Source organism: Bos mutus, chromosome 9 (assembly GCF_027580195.1).
Source record: "Bos mutus isolate GX-2022 chromosome 9, NWIPB_WYAK_1.1, whole genome shotgun sequence".
NCBI lineage: Eukaryota > Metazoa > Chordata > Mammalia > Artiodactyla > Bovidae > Bos > Bos mutus.
Window position 1 is genome coordinate 9,266,009 of NC_091625.1, and position 16,375 is coordinate 9,282,383.

At 42.8% G+C, this 16,375-nt stretch overlaps 1 protein-coding gene across 1 annotated transcript in view; it reads left to right on the forward strand.

Moving 5' to 3' along the window:
• Positions 1 to 16,375, forward strand: part of COL19A1 (collagen type XIX alpha 1 chain) — a 412,517-nt gene that overhangs the window by 309,677 nt on the left and 86,465 nt on the right. The window contains exon 17 of the mRNA XM_070377142.1: positions 8,508 to 8,561. Within this exon, the coding sequence (XP_070233243.1) occupies positions 8,508 to 8,561 (54 nt within the window). The remainder of the gene's footprint in view (positions 1 to 8,507; positions 8,562 to 16,375) is intronic.

Sequence of the window (16,375 nt, forward strand, 5' to 3'; positions counted from 1 at the left end):
CACGGTTATTACTTTCTGAGGATATCTATTGTTATTTATGACAATTATTGTCATTATCCCATTGTCATTTTCTGCCATCTGCTCATTATTATTTACTTTCTTTCCCAGATTTAATCCAGGACCTCCCAGTTCTAAAGCAAAAGTGTTGATGCTTTGCCAGGTTCTTAGATTATAGTTCTCATGTAGATTTTCTTCTGAGTCCCACCTCTGACAGTCCAAGTTTGTATTAAGACTTAACTCCATTTCTCAGAACCTCATGCCAGAAGGTGAGCCCCAAGGCTGGGGGCTGAGAAGCCGCAGTCTTCAGGATCTGCACCCCTTTCTGTGCCCTCTCCTCCCGTGCACCGTACCCACCGTCCCACTGCCCCACCGTCTCCACCGTCCCACGTCCCCACCGCCCCACCACCCCACCATCCCCACTGTCCCCACCATCCCACCGTCCCCACCACCCCACCGTCCCACCTTCTCCACCGTCCCACCATCCACCGTCCCACTGTCCCACCGCCCCCACCTTCCCACCACCCAACCATCCCCACCGCCCCACCATCCCCACCGCCCCACCGTCCCCACCGTCCCCACCGCCCCACCGTCCCCACCGTCCCACCGTCCCCACTGTCCCACTGCCCCACCGCCCACTGTCTCCACCGTCCCCACCGCCCCACCGTCCCACCGTCTCCACCGTCCCACTGTCCACCTTCCCACCGTCCCACCGTCCCCACTGTCCCACCGTCGCCACCGCCCCACCGCCCCACCGTCTCCACCGTCCCACCATCCCCACCGTCGCCACCGCCCCACCGTCTCCACCATCTCCACCGTCCCCAAGTCCCAGCATACCCACTGTCCCCACCATCTCCATGTCTCCACCGTCCCCACCGTCCCACCTCTGCATACCAGCCCTTTACTCCTCCTTTTCTGTCCCAGCCAGCTTGCTCTCAGGAAGTACTCCCTGAGTGTCCATAAGAACATACTCAACAACAATAGGAGAACAACTCTTAGACTTGGTTCTACCACTTGTTTGTTGTGTGATTTGGGGGTAAAACTTTGGTTTTTCATGTCAGATGGAAAATATCCATCTCACTTAGTTTTTATGAGAATCAAATAAGGTGACATGTTTTGCAGTCACATGACCCTACCATCTAAGAAAATGTAAGTGAAAACTTATTTAGACTCATCATGAGCTGTGTGAATATGAAATATCTCCTAAGAACATTCATATTTGAGTCCATGAAGAAACTCAACACTGAATAAACCAATCTTTCCTTATGGAGTTTTAGGCATAAACCAGAAGTTGGGTGAGACATTTTCAGAATTAAGAGCCCCTTCCCAGGAACCTTAAATATCACCAAATATGTACTATCTCACCCACATTCCCATTTTAATCCTATGAAGGAGAACTTGAGGTCTCTGTGTTAAAATAGAACTATAGTATAAACACTTAATGAATCCCCTCCTTGCTTCAGAAATCATACTTTGCAGTTTGGTGGAGAAAGCGGCATGGGGGTTGGAGTGTTGTTATCTTTTTAGCCACTACAAATCTGTTGCAGAAACATTCTCAGAAAAATAATCTACTCTAAAATTACTACTGTTTAACTTAATTAAATTCCAAGAGAATGAAAAAACTCATTTAGAGCAAATACTTAGGTAAATAAAAGGATCTGTGTTTAAAAGAAAAAGAAATTGATTTCCCAAAGATTTTCTAAAGAGTATTATTGATTTTTCTCTCAGAGTTAGGAGACAACTTTCCATGTTGTAATTCTGGTCAAAAATCCATCCATGGGCTCTTTTCTGCTTAAGTGGAGCTTGCTGAAACTTTGTTTTCAATAATTTAGCCGTATTTTTACATTAATCTGATTCTGTTGGCCTTGTCTTCTGCGAGTTTGAAAGCAGCAAGACCACCGCTCAGTTTGCTACCATTTCTAATTGAAATGAAAACCAACAAGTGGCTATACCTTCAAAACTTTTCTTTCAAAAGATTCTGTTAAATTCAGCAAACGTGGGTGGGTGTGGGGTACTATGTGTATGATAAGATTAAAAAAATGGAACTCCTCATCTTCAAGGACTTTTCATTCCAGCTGAAAAGATCAACATGTACTCAAAACACCATAATCAGTGTAAAGGTGCTTCACCAAGTTATATATAAAGTTATAAATGGAAATATATTGATGTATATGAGAAAAACTCACTCTTAACATTAACTTTCCCCAAATTATTGTATTATTGAAATATTGCCCCATCTTACCATTCCTGCGGATGAGGTTCAGCTTCCTAATCATTTTTTAATATCAGAAAAATAATTACCCATCTCTGCCTTTTCTACTAGCCATTGGAAAATTTAAAATATTTCTTGAAAATTAACCCAAATGAGTTTTCAGTAACAAACTTTCTATTATATCTCTGCTTATAGCAAAGTTGCCTTTTGAGCATGTTTTGAAGAAAGTTGATTAGTACAACTTTTTTCATAGTTAGGGTTTTGATATTTCAAAGGTTGTTAGCAAAGTTAGTTGGAAACCCACAAGGCCAGAAAGCAGTTGAGTACAACCTGAAAATATGTGTTTGTGAATCCTGAAAGGAGCTCCTGATGAGAGATCCTGAAGAGCTCTGGTGTGCAGAGATGAGTAGTACCCAGATGGTGCGCGGAGGCCCCGTCAGCAGTTATGGGGAACTGAAGGATGCTTTCAGAGAAGAGGGAGGAAGGAAACAGTTCAGGAGAGGACCGGGGCGGGGGCAGAGTGACTGAAGAGCCACAGAGGCCTCAGTTCAGAGCACTGAGGGTGCGCTGAAGCTAACCCAAAGGCCCAGCCCTGGTGGGCACAGAGGGCTCACAGCAAAGGCCAGGGAGGGGAAAAAAGGCAAAAGTGGATTCTTCAAGTTCCGCGTGCTGCATGAACTGCTGAAAAGCAAAAGTGCAGCCAAGACCAGGACTGAAGAAGCCTTAACAGAGAACCCTTCCATGCTTCAAACACAGGGAATCTATAGCCCAGACTGAATTCTGAGGAAGTGAGAAGGCCAACAGTTCACCATATTCCACACTAGCATCCGGTGATGCTGGTGGCCGACATCATGTTATTTCTGTCTTCCACCTCTAGCAAGGTGTTACCAAAAAAAAAATGCTTTAAACTACCACTAACAGTTTATGTTCCCAAGTTGAATGCAGCTTTCATTCACTTCTTCACGCCAGGTCCAATTCTTCGCAGCATGAAACAGCATCTGGGTCTCTCCCCACATGAGGCTGATAAACAGCTCAGATAAGTAACACGTGAGCACAGTTGGGTTCTGAACAGGTGTGTCTCGCTGGAGTTCATGAGTGTTTTAAAACTGCTGTGTGGTTGTGTACTTATCACATTAGCCCACATATCCTGTGTATCCCAATTCAACACAAATAGAGTGAAGCAGAGTGGCACAGGAGACAGATACTATGTAGCCATGATGTCCATACAGCTGTGCTGTGGGTCATTGTCAGGGACAGGATATCGGGACACGTTTCTTCTGCATAAACCTTCAGCTGGTCTTCCTAGTAGAACCCCTGAGAATGTTAACCAAGGCTGACATGCCCTCCGTGGCTGGCCCCTCTTCTCCTGGGCCTGAGTCATCTAAGCATGTCTCCTTGCCATGCGTGTGTGCTGTTGCTTCAGTCGTGTCTGACTCTTTGAGACTCTGTGGACTGTAGCCCGCCAGGCTCCTCTGTCCGTGGGATTGTCCGGGCAAGAATACTGGAGTGGGTTGCCATGCCCTCCTGCAGGGGATCTTCCTCAGAGAAAGCCACCTCTTGAGCACCCAGGAGCATCTACTGACGCCATGTGATGCCTGAGGATTAGTCACTTATACACGTCTTTCATGTCTTCCTCCTCATGCTTTGTTGATGATCTACAGGGCTGACAGCTCTTAATAAACTTGGAAACAAATGAGTCTGGATCTCCTCTAGCCATGCTTTGTATCAGCACGGAAAACAGAAAAATAGCACATCTCTAGGGGATGTGGCTATAGGGCAACCACTGATTCCAAGACCCCGGGGTCTGTATTGTTTTTCTGACACTAATCAGAGAACTGCCTTTGGCGTTTACATGCACCCTGTTTCTCTGTGGTCACTATCCCCGACCTGATGGAGGTTGATCAGCGCATGGAGGCACCACAGCCCTGGCTGTAGTCCGGCAGGATGGAGGCCCCAGTCCCGGCTCTTCTGCCAGTCACCAGAGGGTTTTTCTGCCCCCTGGGAGAGTTTGTGAGAAGTGCTGCCTGCAGGCTAGACTGTTCGCTGTAAATCTCTGTTACATTATGTTTGGAATTTGTGGTGCCCAATGTATCCCAGGGACTGAAAAGAACAAGAAAGAAAAAAATCATCATAAGTGCTCATCAGCAAATGAAGCCCCAGAGACTAAAATTTCTGGTTGGCCTCATTTGGAAGGCGACTCTATGAGTCTGACATTTTATGGCAAGAACAGGACATGAGAGAGTGTTCAGTTCAGTTCAGTTCAGTCGCTCAGTCGTGTCTGATTCTTTGCGACCCCATGTGTGGAAGTAACTTTTATAAGTTTATCAATCTTGTGGGTATCTGAATAATGTTGTTCAGACTTTTCTGTTGACCAGTGACCCTGTTCAGCCGGCTCTGCTCTTGCTATTGTTTTTAGAGGGAAGAGTGGCCCTGGGCTCCCCTGCCTCGCCCTGGGAGGTGTGCTCACCCACAGGCTTCTGAGTGAAGAATGTGTTCTGTATTCATGGAAAACAGGTGCATGCCACAGACAGATAACCAGTCTGTGAAAGACCAGACCCAGTTCTCACCCAACTTTTTAAAAGATTAGCCCCATCCCATTATTTTTTCTGTCCTCATCCACCATGCCACCTGTCTGTGCTGGGCAGGCCCTACCATGGTGCTCCCTGCAAGACCCTTCCAGAGGCCCTCTGTGTGTGCCCTCTGACCACCTTCTCGGTCAAGCTCTGCAAAGGAAGATAAGATGCATTTTGAGTATAGTTGTGATAGGGAGGTATCTGGGGGCTAGCCAGGCAAAATCTCCCTATCACGACTAGAGAGAATATATGAAGACAGATTCAGGCCGTAGAGAGAGGCCTGGCTCAGCCCTCCAGCAGCACTGCCTCCAGAGAAAGTGTGTCAGGCACACTGCTGGCTCATATGAAGTGCTAAGTCCAGTTTTGCTTATCTTATTTTCAATTTCAGTATTGTAAGTAAAACAGGAAAGAGCAATCAGACACTCTGTATCCTTCAGGTCATGGTCAGCATGACAAAAAAATTACCCCCAAAGTTATTTTAGGCTGAGAGTCTGCTTTACGTTAAAACAGTAGAGTAAATAAGAAGTGAGTTTGGACCCAGGCTGCCTCCGTTTAGTATCAGCCCTACCGATTACCAGTTGTGTGACCTTGGGCCAGCTAACCATTCCAAATGCTCATTTTCTGTACCTTTGAATTGAAAATAATGAGAGTAGGTACCTTGTGGTGTCATTGTAGAGATTAAATGAGTTAGTCTATTTAAAACCCTTGGTGTAATGCCTGGCACACAACACATACTATATAAATGTCTGCTATTATTATTTGATTGATTCTTATGCTCTAGTTGAGAGATGTTATTAATTGCTCTGCTATATTCGGCACCTTAATTGTTCAGCCTTTCACTTTTAGTTAAGATGAATGTGTCTGAAGCTAAATTTACCCACCACATCACTATTCTTTGATCTAATTGGGCTTATGATCAACACCCATTCACCATTCACCAAATGCCTACCATGTATATACTCCTAAGCTACCTGTTGTGGCTACCACTAGATATATATATCTAAGATTCCTGCTTGCCCCATTAAAAATGGTTGCAGAAGGATCAATGGACTCTCCTGTCTGCTGAGTTTCAAGAATGAGTTCCTAACCCACACCTTCTTGGCCTGGACACTTTGTGAAATAACTCCAACTCAGTGATTGCCTTCCTCCTCACTTCAACTACCTGGCCTAGAATACATCACGCAAAGCTGGCTGATGGGAAGAGAATCTGAAAAATATATAATGCCTTGAGAATTCTTTTCTGACATTAGCTCTGTTTTGATTCCAGCAAGGTAACAGCATCATTTGTCTTTCCAACCACAGTAAGCTCCATTCCTCACAAGGCCTATTATTTTCTCACGAGTTACACCACCCTGATTCCATCATCCATCATTACATCTTCCTGTCCTCAACGTTTAATGACACAAAGCAAAGGCTTCGTGTTAGAAGAGATGTTACAGGCCGTTCATAAGAAATACCTGTCATAAATGTTGACCAATGTTCATCTTTTTCAATATACTTAAGGTGTTACCCATATCAGTGAGTGCCGACAGCAAATGTTTCTTAAAGTATTTCTTTTTTTTTAAGTTGTAGTTGATATACAATGTTGGGTTAGTTTCTGGTGTACAGCAAAGTGACTCATTTTTATAATTTTCATATTATTTTCCATTATGGTTTATCACAGGATATATTGAATATAGTTCCCTGTGCTGTACAGTAAGACCTGTTATTTATCTATTCTGTATGTAATAGTTGACATCTTCTAATCCCAAACTCAGACTCTGATGCTGGGAGGGATTGAGGGCAGGAGGAGAAGGGGACGGCAGAGGATGAGATGGCTGGATGGCATCACTGACTTGATGGACGTGAGTCTGAGTGAACTCAGGGAGGCCTGGCATGCTGTGATTCATGGGGTCTCAGAGAGTCGGACACAACTGAGTGACTGAACTGAACTGAATCCCAAACTCCCAATCCATCCCTCTCCCCATTTGCCAACCACAAGTCTGTTCTCTGTGAGTCTGTTTCTATTTTGTGGGTAAGTCTATTTGTGTCATTGTTGAGAGTCCACATTTAAGGGATAGCATATGATATTTGTCCTTCTCTGACTTTACTCAGTATGACACTCTCTAGGTCCATCCATGTAGCTGCAAATGGCATTATTCCACTCCTTTCGATGGCTGAGTGATATTCTACTGTACATGTACCACATCCTTTTTATCCATTCACCCGTCAGTGGACACTTGGGTTGCCATTCCCTTCTCCAGAAGATCTTCCTGACCCAGGGATCAAACCTGGGTCTCCCACATTGCAGGCAGATTCTTTACCATTTGAGCCACCAGGGAAGCCCAGTGGACACTTAGGTTGCTTCCGTGCCTTGGCTATTGTAAAAAATGCTGCTGTGAACATTGGGGGCCACGGATCTTTTTGAATTATATTTTTCTCCGGAAGTATGCCCAGGAGTGGGATTGCTGGATCACAAGGCAACTCTATTTTTAGTTCTTTAAGGAACCTCCATCGGAGAAGGCAATGGCACCCCACTCCAGTACTCTTGCCTGGAAAATCCCATGGATGGAGGAGCCTGGTAGGCTGCAGTCCATGGGGTCGCTAAGAGTCGGGGACGACTGAGCGACTTCACTTTCACTTTTCACTTTCCTGCATTGGAGAAGGAAATGGCAACCCACTCCAGTGTTCTTGCCTGGAGAATCCCAGGGATGGGGGAGCCTGGTGGCTGCCGTCTCTGGGGTCACACAGAGTCGGACACGACTGAAGTGACTTAGCAGCAGCAGCAAGGAACCTCCATATTGTTCTCAATAATGCTTGCCTCTTAAAATGTTTCTTCGCTTTTCAAAGCTTGTTCCCTTTTTAAAATAATAATCTTTGTATAATAGTGACTTTGGTTTGCTCAGTCACAGTTTTTTGGCGTGTTACCTTGTGAGAACTTTGCTTCTCTAACATTTTCTCTCCTCCTAGAAGCTTTTGAAGTGTAGATGAAATTGCAGTCTCTTTTCTTAGATAGCTGAATATATCTTAGCCTGAACTACTTGAATTAAAATCATGCTAATCTTTGCATTTTCGTATACCCTTCTCCCCAAAATGCAATCCTTGAAAAACTCAGAAAGTTTTAGGGAGAGACAGGTTTCTTTACTTCCTTTTTATCTTCCTGCAGCTCACTATAATGCTTCGTGAATATCCCCATATCAACTGAAAACCACTTAAATGTCTCAAACCTGACATTACACAGCAAATATCTTTTTGTGGCCTGAAGGCTTATGGGCAGCCCATTTTTATCCAAGAAGAGTAAAGCAAAAGGAAAAAGGAAAACTGCTTTTCCTTTATCTTTTAAGTTAATAACACATGGACGGCACACATTTATTTCTGTAACACGTTGATCAAAGGCTTCTAAGAAGTGTCAACAATAAACTGGAGCCCTTGAGCTCTTCCCTTGAGGAGTTTCATGGGTACAATTCCTTTCAATAAAGAATATGCTGATGGCTGACTGTCTAGTAATATGTTACATGTTCCCAGTTAGGACCTTTCTTTGGATTCATGTAGGATTCAACTTGGAAATATATTTGGGAACCTGATAAGTTAATGTCCATGTAATTCTCTATTAATTAGAATACTTAACTTAAACAGACTCTTCCTTTTTCTTACCTGTAAGATTTCAAGAATTCTTAGGCATGTTATTTAAATATACATTGTTTTGATAAATGTTTACATATGCCTTTGATTTATTTCTAATACAGGGACCCCCTGGAGTACAAGGAATGCAACAGACTCTCGATGGATATTATCACAAGGTATGGTTTCTTTCACTCACATCTTGTATACAGAGATTTTATGTGATGTTATGTTTGAAAAATAATTGCTAACTGCTCAGACCTTGAAGCATAATCACATGTGCTTAACATCTTTCTATAATGAAAATATATTTCCGAAAAACTATTTTGCTCAGCATCTTTTTACAAAACCAGGATTTTTAAATAATTCATTTCAAAGTTTGCAAAACTTCATGTAAAAAACTTAATGCAAAACCATGTTTCACCAGTGATAGTATCCTATGTTTAGCTTCCCTGAGGGCAGAAAGAGATTATTTACTTTCTTAGAACTCTGGGTAGTGCAACAGATGTCTTACCAAACTACCAGGTGCTACACTGAAATCTCAAACAAAGGTTGATATACTCTAGGTCAAGACTGAAATTGCCCACCTTTTAGGAAGGAGCCAACTTCCCCAAGGTTTTAAATTACAGTTAGTCTGGATGGAATGTGACCTGGAAGGACCCAAGAGTTTTGCCCCCAATTCTACAAGGAAGCACAGCAGATGGAGAAAAATGGGTGTCAGCAACTGAGTGGGACTCAGAGACCCGAGTGAGACCATTGAGTGACTCATCATCCATCACATGTTTGGGATCCGATTGCTTTGTGTGGGGCATTCCAGCCACTGACTCAGATCCCTTGTAACATCACACTTTATCATTGATAAGCTGCAGATTTGGAGACACTCCCTTTATGTCTCTCCTGTGTTCCTGGCCTCCCTTCCTGCTGACTACTGTTGCTCCTTTGTTTAAAATCCCAAAGAAACACGATGCCCGTGACAGCAGGGCCTTCAAAAGTAGCAGGTGATCAGAAAAGTGCTTATTAAATGACAAGCTAATTAATTCAAAGCCCCAATTCTTATTTCATCAGATTAAGTTCACCATGAAGACATGGATTGTTTGTGGCTGATAAATTCAAAATCAAAAGCATGTAAAGTCTCTTCTGCTTCCTGAATAATCCTGTCTTAAATTTTCTCATCTACATGGATTTCCCAGGGAAAATGGAAAGGAATGTTTATTACATTCTAATGTATATTAGGAAGAATGTTTGAGGTATATTTTATGATTCTTTGGTAAACGTTTTCTGGATAGATCTATCTATACTAGCTTTTCAAAACTATAAGCCTTGGCCTCCATGAAAAAAAGGAAAAGAAGCATATCTAAAATTAATCAATTAGGATATGGTGTGCTTCTGTAATGACATCTATTGGTACAAAGCAGGGTTTAGTATTGGAGAAGGCAATGGCAACCCACTCCAGTACTCTTGCCTGGAAAATCCCATGGACGGAGGGGCCTGGTGGGCTGCAGTCCATGGGGTCGCTAGGAGTCGGACACGACTGAATGACTTCACTTTATTTTTCACTTTCATGCATTGGAGAAGGAAATGGCAACACACTCCAATGTTCTTGCCTGGAGAATCCCAGGGACGGGGGAGCCTGGTGGGCTGCCGTCTATGGGGTCGCACAGAGTCGGACACGACTGAAGCGACTTAGCAGCAGCAGCAGCAGCAGCAGCAGCAGCAGCGGCAGCAGCAGGGTTTAGTATAAATGCTTCAAAATAATGAGATGAGTTAGCTCTGATGTCACAGTGTTGGCTAAAAAACCGGAAGACTACGAAATATCACTACCACCCTTAGTATAAAATTTACCAAGTTGCTACTTAGCTACTTGAATATTTGCTGTTTCTTGCACAACTTTTAATGCTCATATCTGTACACAAGTCTCAAACGCCACTTCTATATATAGTTTGTCTTGCCAGTGAGTCAGTTTTCCCTTAAATGAAGATATATAGTACATTTATATTTTAGAGTTTAAAGTTGAGAACATAAATCTTTTAACTTTAAGATTTTATTTCCCCAAAATAGGGCTGACCAGGGCAAGTGAGTGGAGAGTCTTTCTGACAGCAAATCGGTTCTTTGAATTTAGCTGTTGCCTCACCTTAAAAAGGGCTTTCCTGGTGGCCCTGCAGTAAAAAATCTGCCTGCAACACAGGAGACAACAGTTCGATCCCTGGGTCAGGAAGATCCCTTGGAGAAGGAAATAGCAGCCCACTCCAGCATTCTTGCCTGGAGAATCCATGGATAAAGGACCCTAGAGAGCTACAGTGGGGTCGCAAAATGTTGGACATGACTTAGCAACTAAACAGGAGCAACACCTAAAAGAACTCTGGCTGTTGTTACTAACATTACAAGACTGAGGTTCAAGGTATTTAGTCTACCTCTGCTCAGAAGATGACTTCAGAATCAGAGCATGACTGTGTAAACAGGGAGACCTTAGCTTCTCTTCCCCAGATGAAACGTTGTTAGCATTTAACATCAGAAGGCTTTAGACCCACCTGGAAATTAATGGGCCGTAACTTCCAAATGCTTGACTGTTTCCTTCTGAGAATAGTTAAGGGTCTTCCACTGAGATCAGGCTGTTCTACTGAGGTCAGCCTATAGGATGGACGGAGGAGGTGTAGCCCACCTTCCCAACACCTACATTGACTACCTTTCTGGGTTGTAACCACCGCCTCCTCACCCTCAGCTCCACAAAGTAAAGGGGCAAACATGCCACGGTGAGTGATCTGTGGTTTTTACCTGGTGTGTCCACACCCACCCCATGCCACCCCTATCTGTTGGGGATGCTGAGGTTGTTTCAATTTGCAATTCATCGCATGCCTGATGGTCTGGCTGTCCGAATAAGCACAGAGTCAAAGGGGGCCCTGAGGGAAACTTTCCTGGAGATTAACTAATGAACCATGTGTTGAAACACATAAAGGGACATCCCAAGGTTAAAATAATCTTCCTGGTTAAATTGGCATTGATTGATGTAACATCTGCATTTGAGTCCTGGGCCTCGGCACTTCAGCTTGCGGTATCTCCAACCATCCTGCAGCCAGGATTCTGCTGAAACAGCTCCCCCGAGGGATGAGTGGCAGACCACTCAGACACCTCCCCTCTGTGTTCTCACCTAAAGAGTTCCTGGCTCATTCCCTTGTACCAGGAATCCTCAAAGGCAAAGGAATTGCCTTTGGCCCCTGTACGAGAGTTGATATTTTCCTGTACATTTTCCTTGTCATCAGAGGAAGAAATTCAGGCATAAGAAGCCATCTCCTCTCACAGCACAAATCAAAAATGGAATTAGGGAAGAAAAAAGGAAGTGAGGAACAGAGAGCCCAAAGAGGGAGATGGGGACAATTCTAAGTGTGTTTCTATGCATTTTTGCATGCTCTCTTGAGGATGCAATGAGTAAAAGGTAGACTTCCCTCTCCATCAGAAAAATAATTTGCAGAACAGCTAGCTGCTCCCATCCTGCAAGACTGTTTGCAAAGAAGCAGCAATGCTGAGCATGTTCTTCCCCGCAAGGAAAATCTGCTCACAGTCCAGCAAACTGCTCTGCATTGTCTCCAGCTCTGGGGATTGTAATAAAAATTTGATAGGCTCTGTCAACTGCTAAAGCCGTCGGAACCAGAGGTCCTTACAACAATCTAGATTGTAAAGGAAAAAAAGCGTGTTCTCTCTGGAGGCCACGTACAGCAGATTTTACGTTTGATATTGTTTTTTAAAGATCCACATGGAAAATGTGTATTTGGTTATCTTAACATCATCACACTCAGTGCAGTTTGCAGAGAATCAGTCTCATCTGTTGGAGATGGATGCTCTGCCTCCTGGCAACCGATTCCAGCCTTCACTCCTCCACATCATTGATCCAAAAAAACCAATTTGCCAGCAAAATAATCTATTTTTCCTTGTGAGTATCAAATCACAATTTCATTTTCACATGCACAGACTAGCAAGGACAGAAAACACTTCTCCAAAATAAAATATTCAAGATCTTTCCGAGCAGTGAGTTTAACCCAAAGATGGCACAGAGCATGAACGCTTCCTAGGAGGCACTGCAGGGAACCCTTCTGGGCCTAGAAGATTTACAGATATAATTTCAGTCCTAATTTTTTGCCTTCCCTTTCCCAGTGCCATAGGATCCACTAGCTTTGGAAAACATGGATTTGGGCACAGACATGGATTTTTGGATTTTTAGCATTATCATGGAGAATCCTGACACTCACCTGGGTCCGCTCCTCCCCTCCAAAGACAACCACACTCAGACCTGGTGAAGTGTGTTTCTGTGAGGCCCTGAGTTGCTGGATGTAGAGCCAGCCTTGGGCTTTCTTTCCAAAGGAACACAACCCTCTTAGGCCACATGTTAATTTGCTAGAATTGTTCTAACAAAGCGTCACAATCTGAGTGGCTTCACCATCAGAAACATGTAACCTCAGAGCTCCGGAGGTACTGGCAGGGCCTCACCATCTCTGAAGCTGCCAGGAGATGTGCATCCCAAGCCTTGCTTTCAGCTCCTGCTGGCTCACTGGGCTTGGGACCCCATAACTCTCATCTTGACATGGTGTTCCCCCATGCGCATGTCTCTGTGTCCAAAGTTTATTTTTATAAGGACACCGTCACATTGAGTTAGGGGTCCACCCTCCTCCATGACCTCACCTGAAGTCACTACTTCTGAAAAAAAATAAAAATTACTTGTAAGTGAGGTCACATGCTGAAGTACTAAGGTTTAGGACTTTAACATGTGAATTGAGGCGACGGGGGTGAACACAATTCAGTGCATAATAGATAACCAGGTTTTTTTGAACCTTATGTCCCCTCATGCTTAGAATTAAATTCCTAAGGACTAATCTGTGGAATTTTTAATTACCTCATGTCCTGTGAGGGGTTTCGAGTCCTTGGTCTCTTTTATTAGATTGAGCCATAGGAAATTGCTGACATTTGACTCTTAGAAGCCTATAGGGATGGCTGTCTCCTATTGTGCAGCCTGCAGATTTCTGGAAACTTTCATCTTTCCAGAGAATACCCTCCAGAGGGCAGTTGAAATACTTTGAGTCTTCCACCTGCCTGACTATAGATTACATTAGCCATTTCCCACAAGGAAACAAAGGACATGTCCTTACATCCAAGAATGCTTTTACAAAATTAAAAAAAAAATTATTGACATATAGGTGATTAATGGGCTTCCCTGATAGCTCAGTTGGTAAAGAATCCACCTGCAATGCAGGAGACCCCAGTTCGATTCCTGGGTTGGGAAGATCCGCTGGAGAAGGAATAGACTACCCACTCCAGCATTCTTGGGCTTCCTTGGTGGCTCAGCTGGTAAAGAATCTGCCTGCAATGCGAGAGACCTGGGTGTGATCCCTGGGTTGAGAAGATCCCCTGGAGAAGGGAAAGGCTACCCACTCCAGTATTCTGGCCTGGAGAATTCCATGGACTTTATGGTCAGTGGGGTCACAAAGAGTCAGACACGACTGAGTGATTTTCACTTTCATAGGTGATTAATAATATTATACTGATTTTAGGTATACTATATAGCATAGTGATTCTATATTTTATAGATTATATTCATTTAAACTTATTATAAAGTATTAGCTATCTTGCCTGTGCTATACTTATACCTTTGTTGCTTATTTATTTTATACATAATAGCTTGTACTTCTTAATTCCATACCCCTATCTTGCCCCTCTTCTTCCCTCTTCCCACTGGTAACCACTAGTTTCTTCCCTATATCTGCGAGTCTGTTTCTCTTTTTTATATATACATCTACTTGTCTCATTTTTTAGAGTCCACATATAAGTGATAACATACAGTATTTGTTTTTCTCTGTCCAACTTATTTTACTAAGCCTAATACCTTATGAGTTCATCCATTTTGCTGCAAATGTCAGAATTTCATAATTTTTTATGATGGAGTATTCCATTATATATACTTCACACCTTCTTTATCCATTCATCTGTTGATGGACACTTAAGTTGCCTCCACATCCTGGCTATTGTAAATAGTGCTGGTATGAACACTGGGGTGCATGTACCTTTTCCAAATCAGTGTGTTTTGTTTGGATATATACCCAGAAGTAGAATTTCTGGATCAATGATAGTTCCATTTTTAGCTTTTTGAAGAAACTCCATACTGTTTTCCAGTGACTGCACCAATTTACATCCCACCGGCAGTGTACAAGTATTTCATTTTCTCTACATCTTTGCCAGTATTAGTTATTTGTAGAGTTTTGGAATTAGCCATCCTGATGAGTATAAGGTGATATCTTATTATGATTTTGATTTCTGTTTCTCTCATGATTACAGTCTTGAGAATCTTTTCATGTGACTATTGGTTCTCTGAACGTCTTCTTTGGAAAAATGTCTATTCATTTCTTCTGCCCATTTTTAATTAGGTGTTTGGTTTTTTTTTTTAATGTTGAGTTACATGAGCTGTTTATGTATGTTGGATATTAACACCTTATCATTCATATTACTTGCAAATATCTTCTCCAGTTCAGTAGTTTGCTTTTTGTTTTCTTGATGGTTTCCTTTGCTGTGCAAAAAAAAATTTAGTTTAATTAGGTCCCATTTGTTTATTTTTGCTTTTGTTTCCTTTACTTTGGGAGACAGATCCAAAAAATTATTCTTATGATTTATGTTGAAGAGTATTCTGCCTATGTTTTTCTCTAGAAGTTTTAAAGTATTCAGTCTTATATTTAGTTTTTAATCCATTTTGAGTTTATTTTTGTAAATGGCGTTAGAGAATATTCTCCGTTCAGTTCAGTCACTCAGTCATGTCCAACTCTTTGTGACCCCATGGATTGCAGCACGCCAGGCTTCCCTGTCCATCCATCACCAACACCCAGAGTTGAGTTTAAGAGCTTGCTTAAACTCATATCCATTGAGTCAGTGATGCCATCCAACCGTCTCATCCTCTGTTGTCCCCATCTCTTCCTCCCTTCAGTCTTTCCCAGCACCAGGATCTTTTCCAGTGAGTCAGTTCTTCATATCAGGTGGCCAATGTATTGGAGCTTCAGCTTTAGCATCAGTCCTTGCATTGAATATTCAGAACTGATTTCCTTTAGGATTGACTGGTTTGATCTCCTTGCTGTCTAAGGGACTTTCAAGAGTCTTCTCCAACACCACAGTTCAAAAGCATCAATTCTTCAGCGCTCAACTTTCTTTATGGTCCAACTCTCACATGGCTTTGACTAGATGGACCTTTGTAGGCAAAGTAATGTCTCTGCTTTTTAATATGCTGCCTAGGTTGGTCATAGCTTTTCTTCCAAGGAGCAAGGGTCTTTTAATTTCATGGCTGCAGTCACCATCTGCAGTGATTTGGGAGCCCCCCAAAATAAAGTCTATCACTGTTTCCATTGTTTCCCCATTTATTTGCCATGAGGGGATGGGACCAGATGCCATGGTCTTAGTTTTTTGAATGTTGAGTTTAAAACCAGCTTTATCATTCTCCTCTTTCATCAAGAGGCTCTTCAGTTCCTCTTCACTTTCTGCCATAAGGGTGATGTCACGTGTACTCCAATGTTCATCACAGCACTGTTTACAATAGCCAGGACATGGAAGCAGCCTAGATGTCCATCGGCAGACGAATGGATAAGAAAGCTGTGGTACATATACACAATGGAATATTACTCAGCTATTAAAAAGAATGCATTTGAATCAGTTCTAATGAGGTGGATGAAACTGGAGCCTATTATAGAAAGCGAAGTAAGTCAGAAAGAAAAACACCAATACAGTTTATTAATGCATATATATGGAATTTAAAAAGATGGTAATGATGAGCCTATATGCAAGACAGCAAAAGAGACATAGATGTTAAGAACAGACTTTTGGACTTTGTGGGAGAAGGTGAGGGTGGGATGATTTGAGAGAATAGCATTGAAACATGTATATTATCATATGTAGATCACCAGTCCAGGTTTGATGCATGAGACACGGTGCTCAGGGCTGGTGCACTGGGATGACCCAGAGGGATGGGATG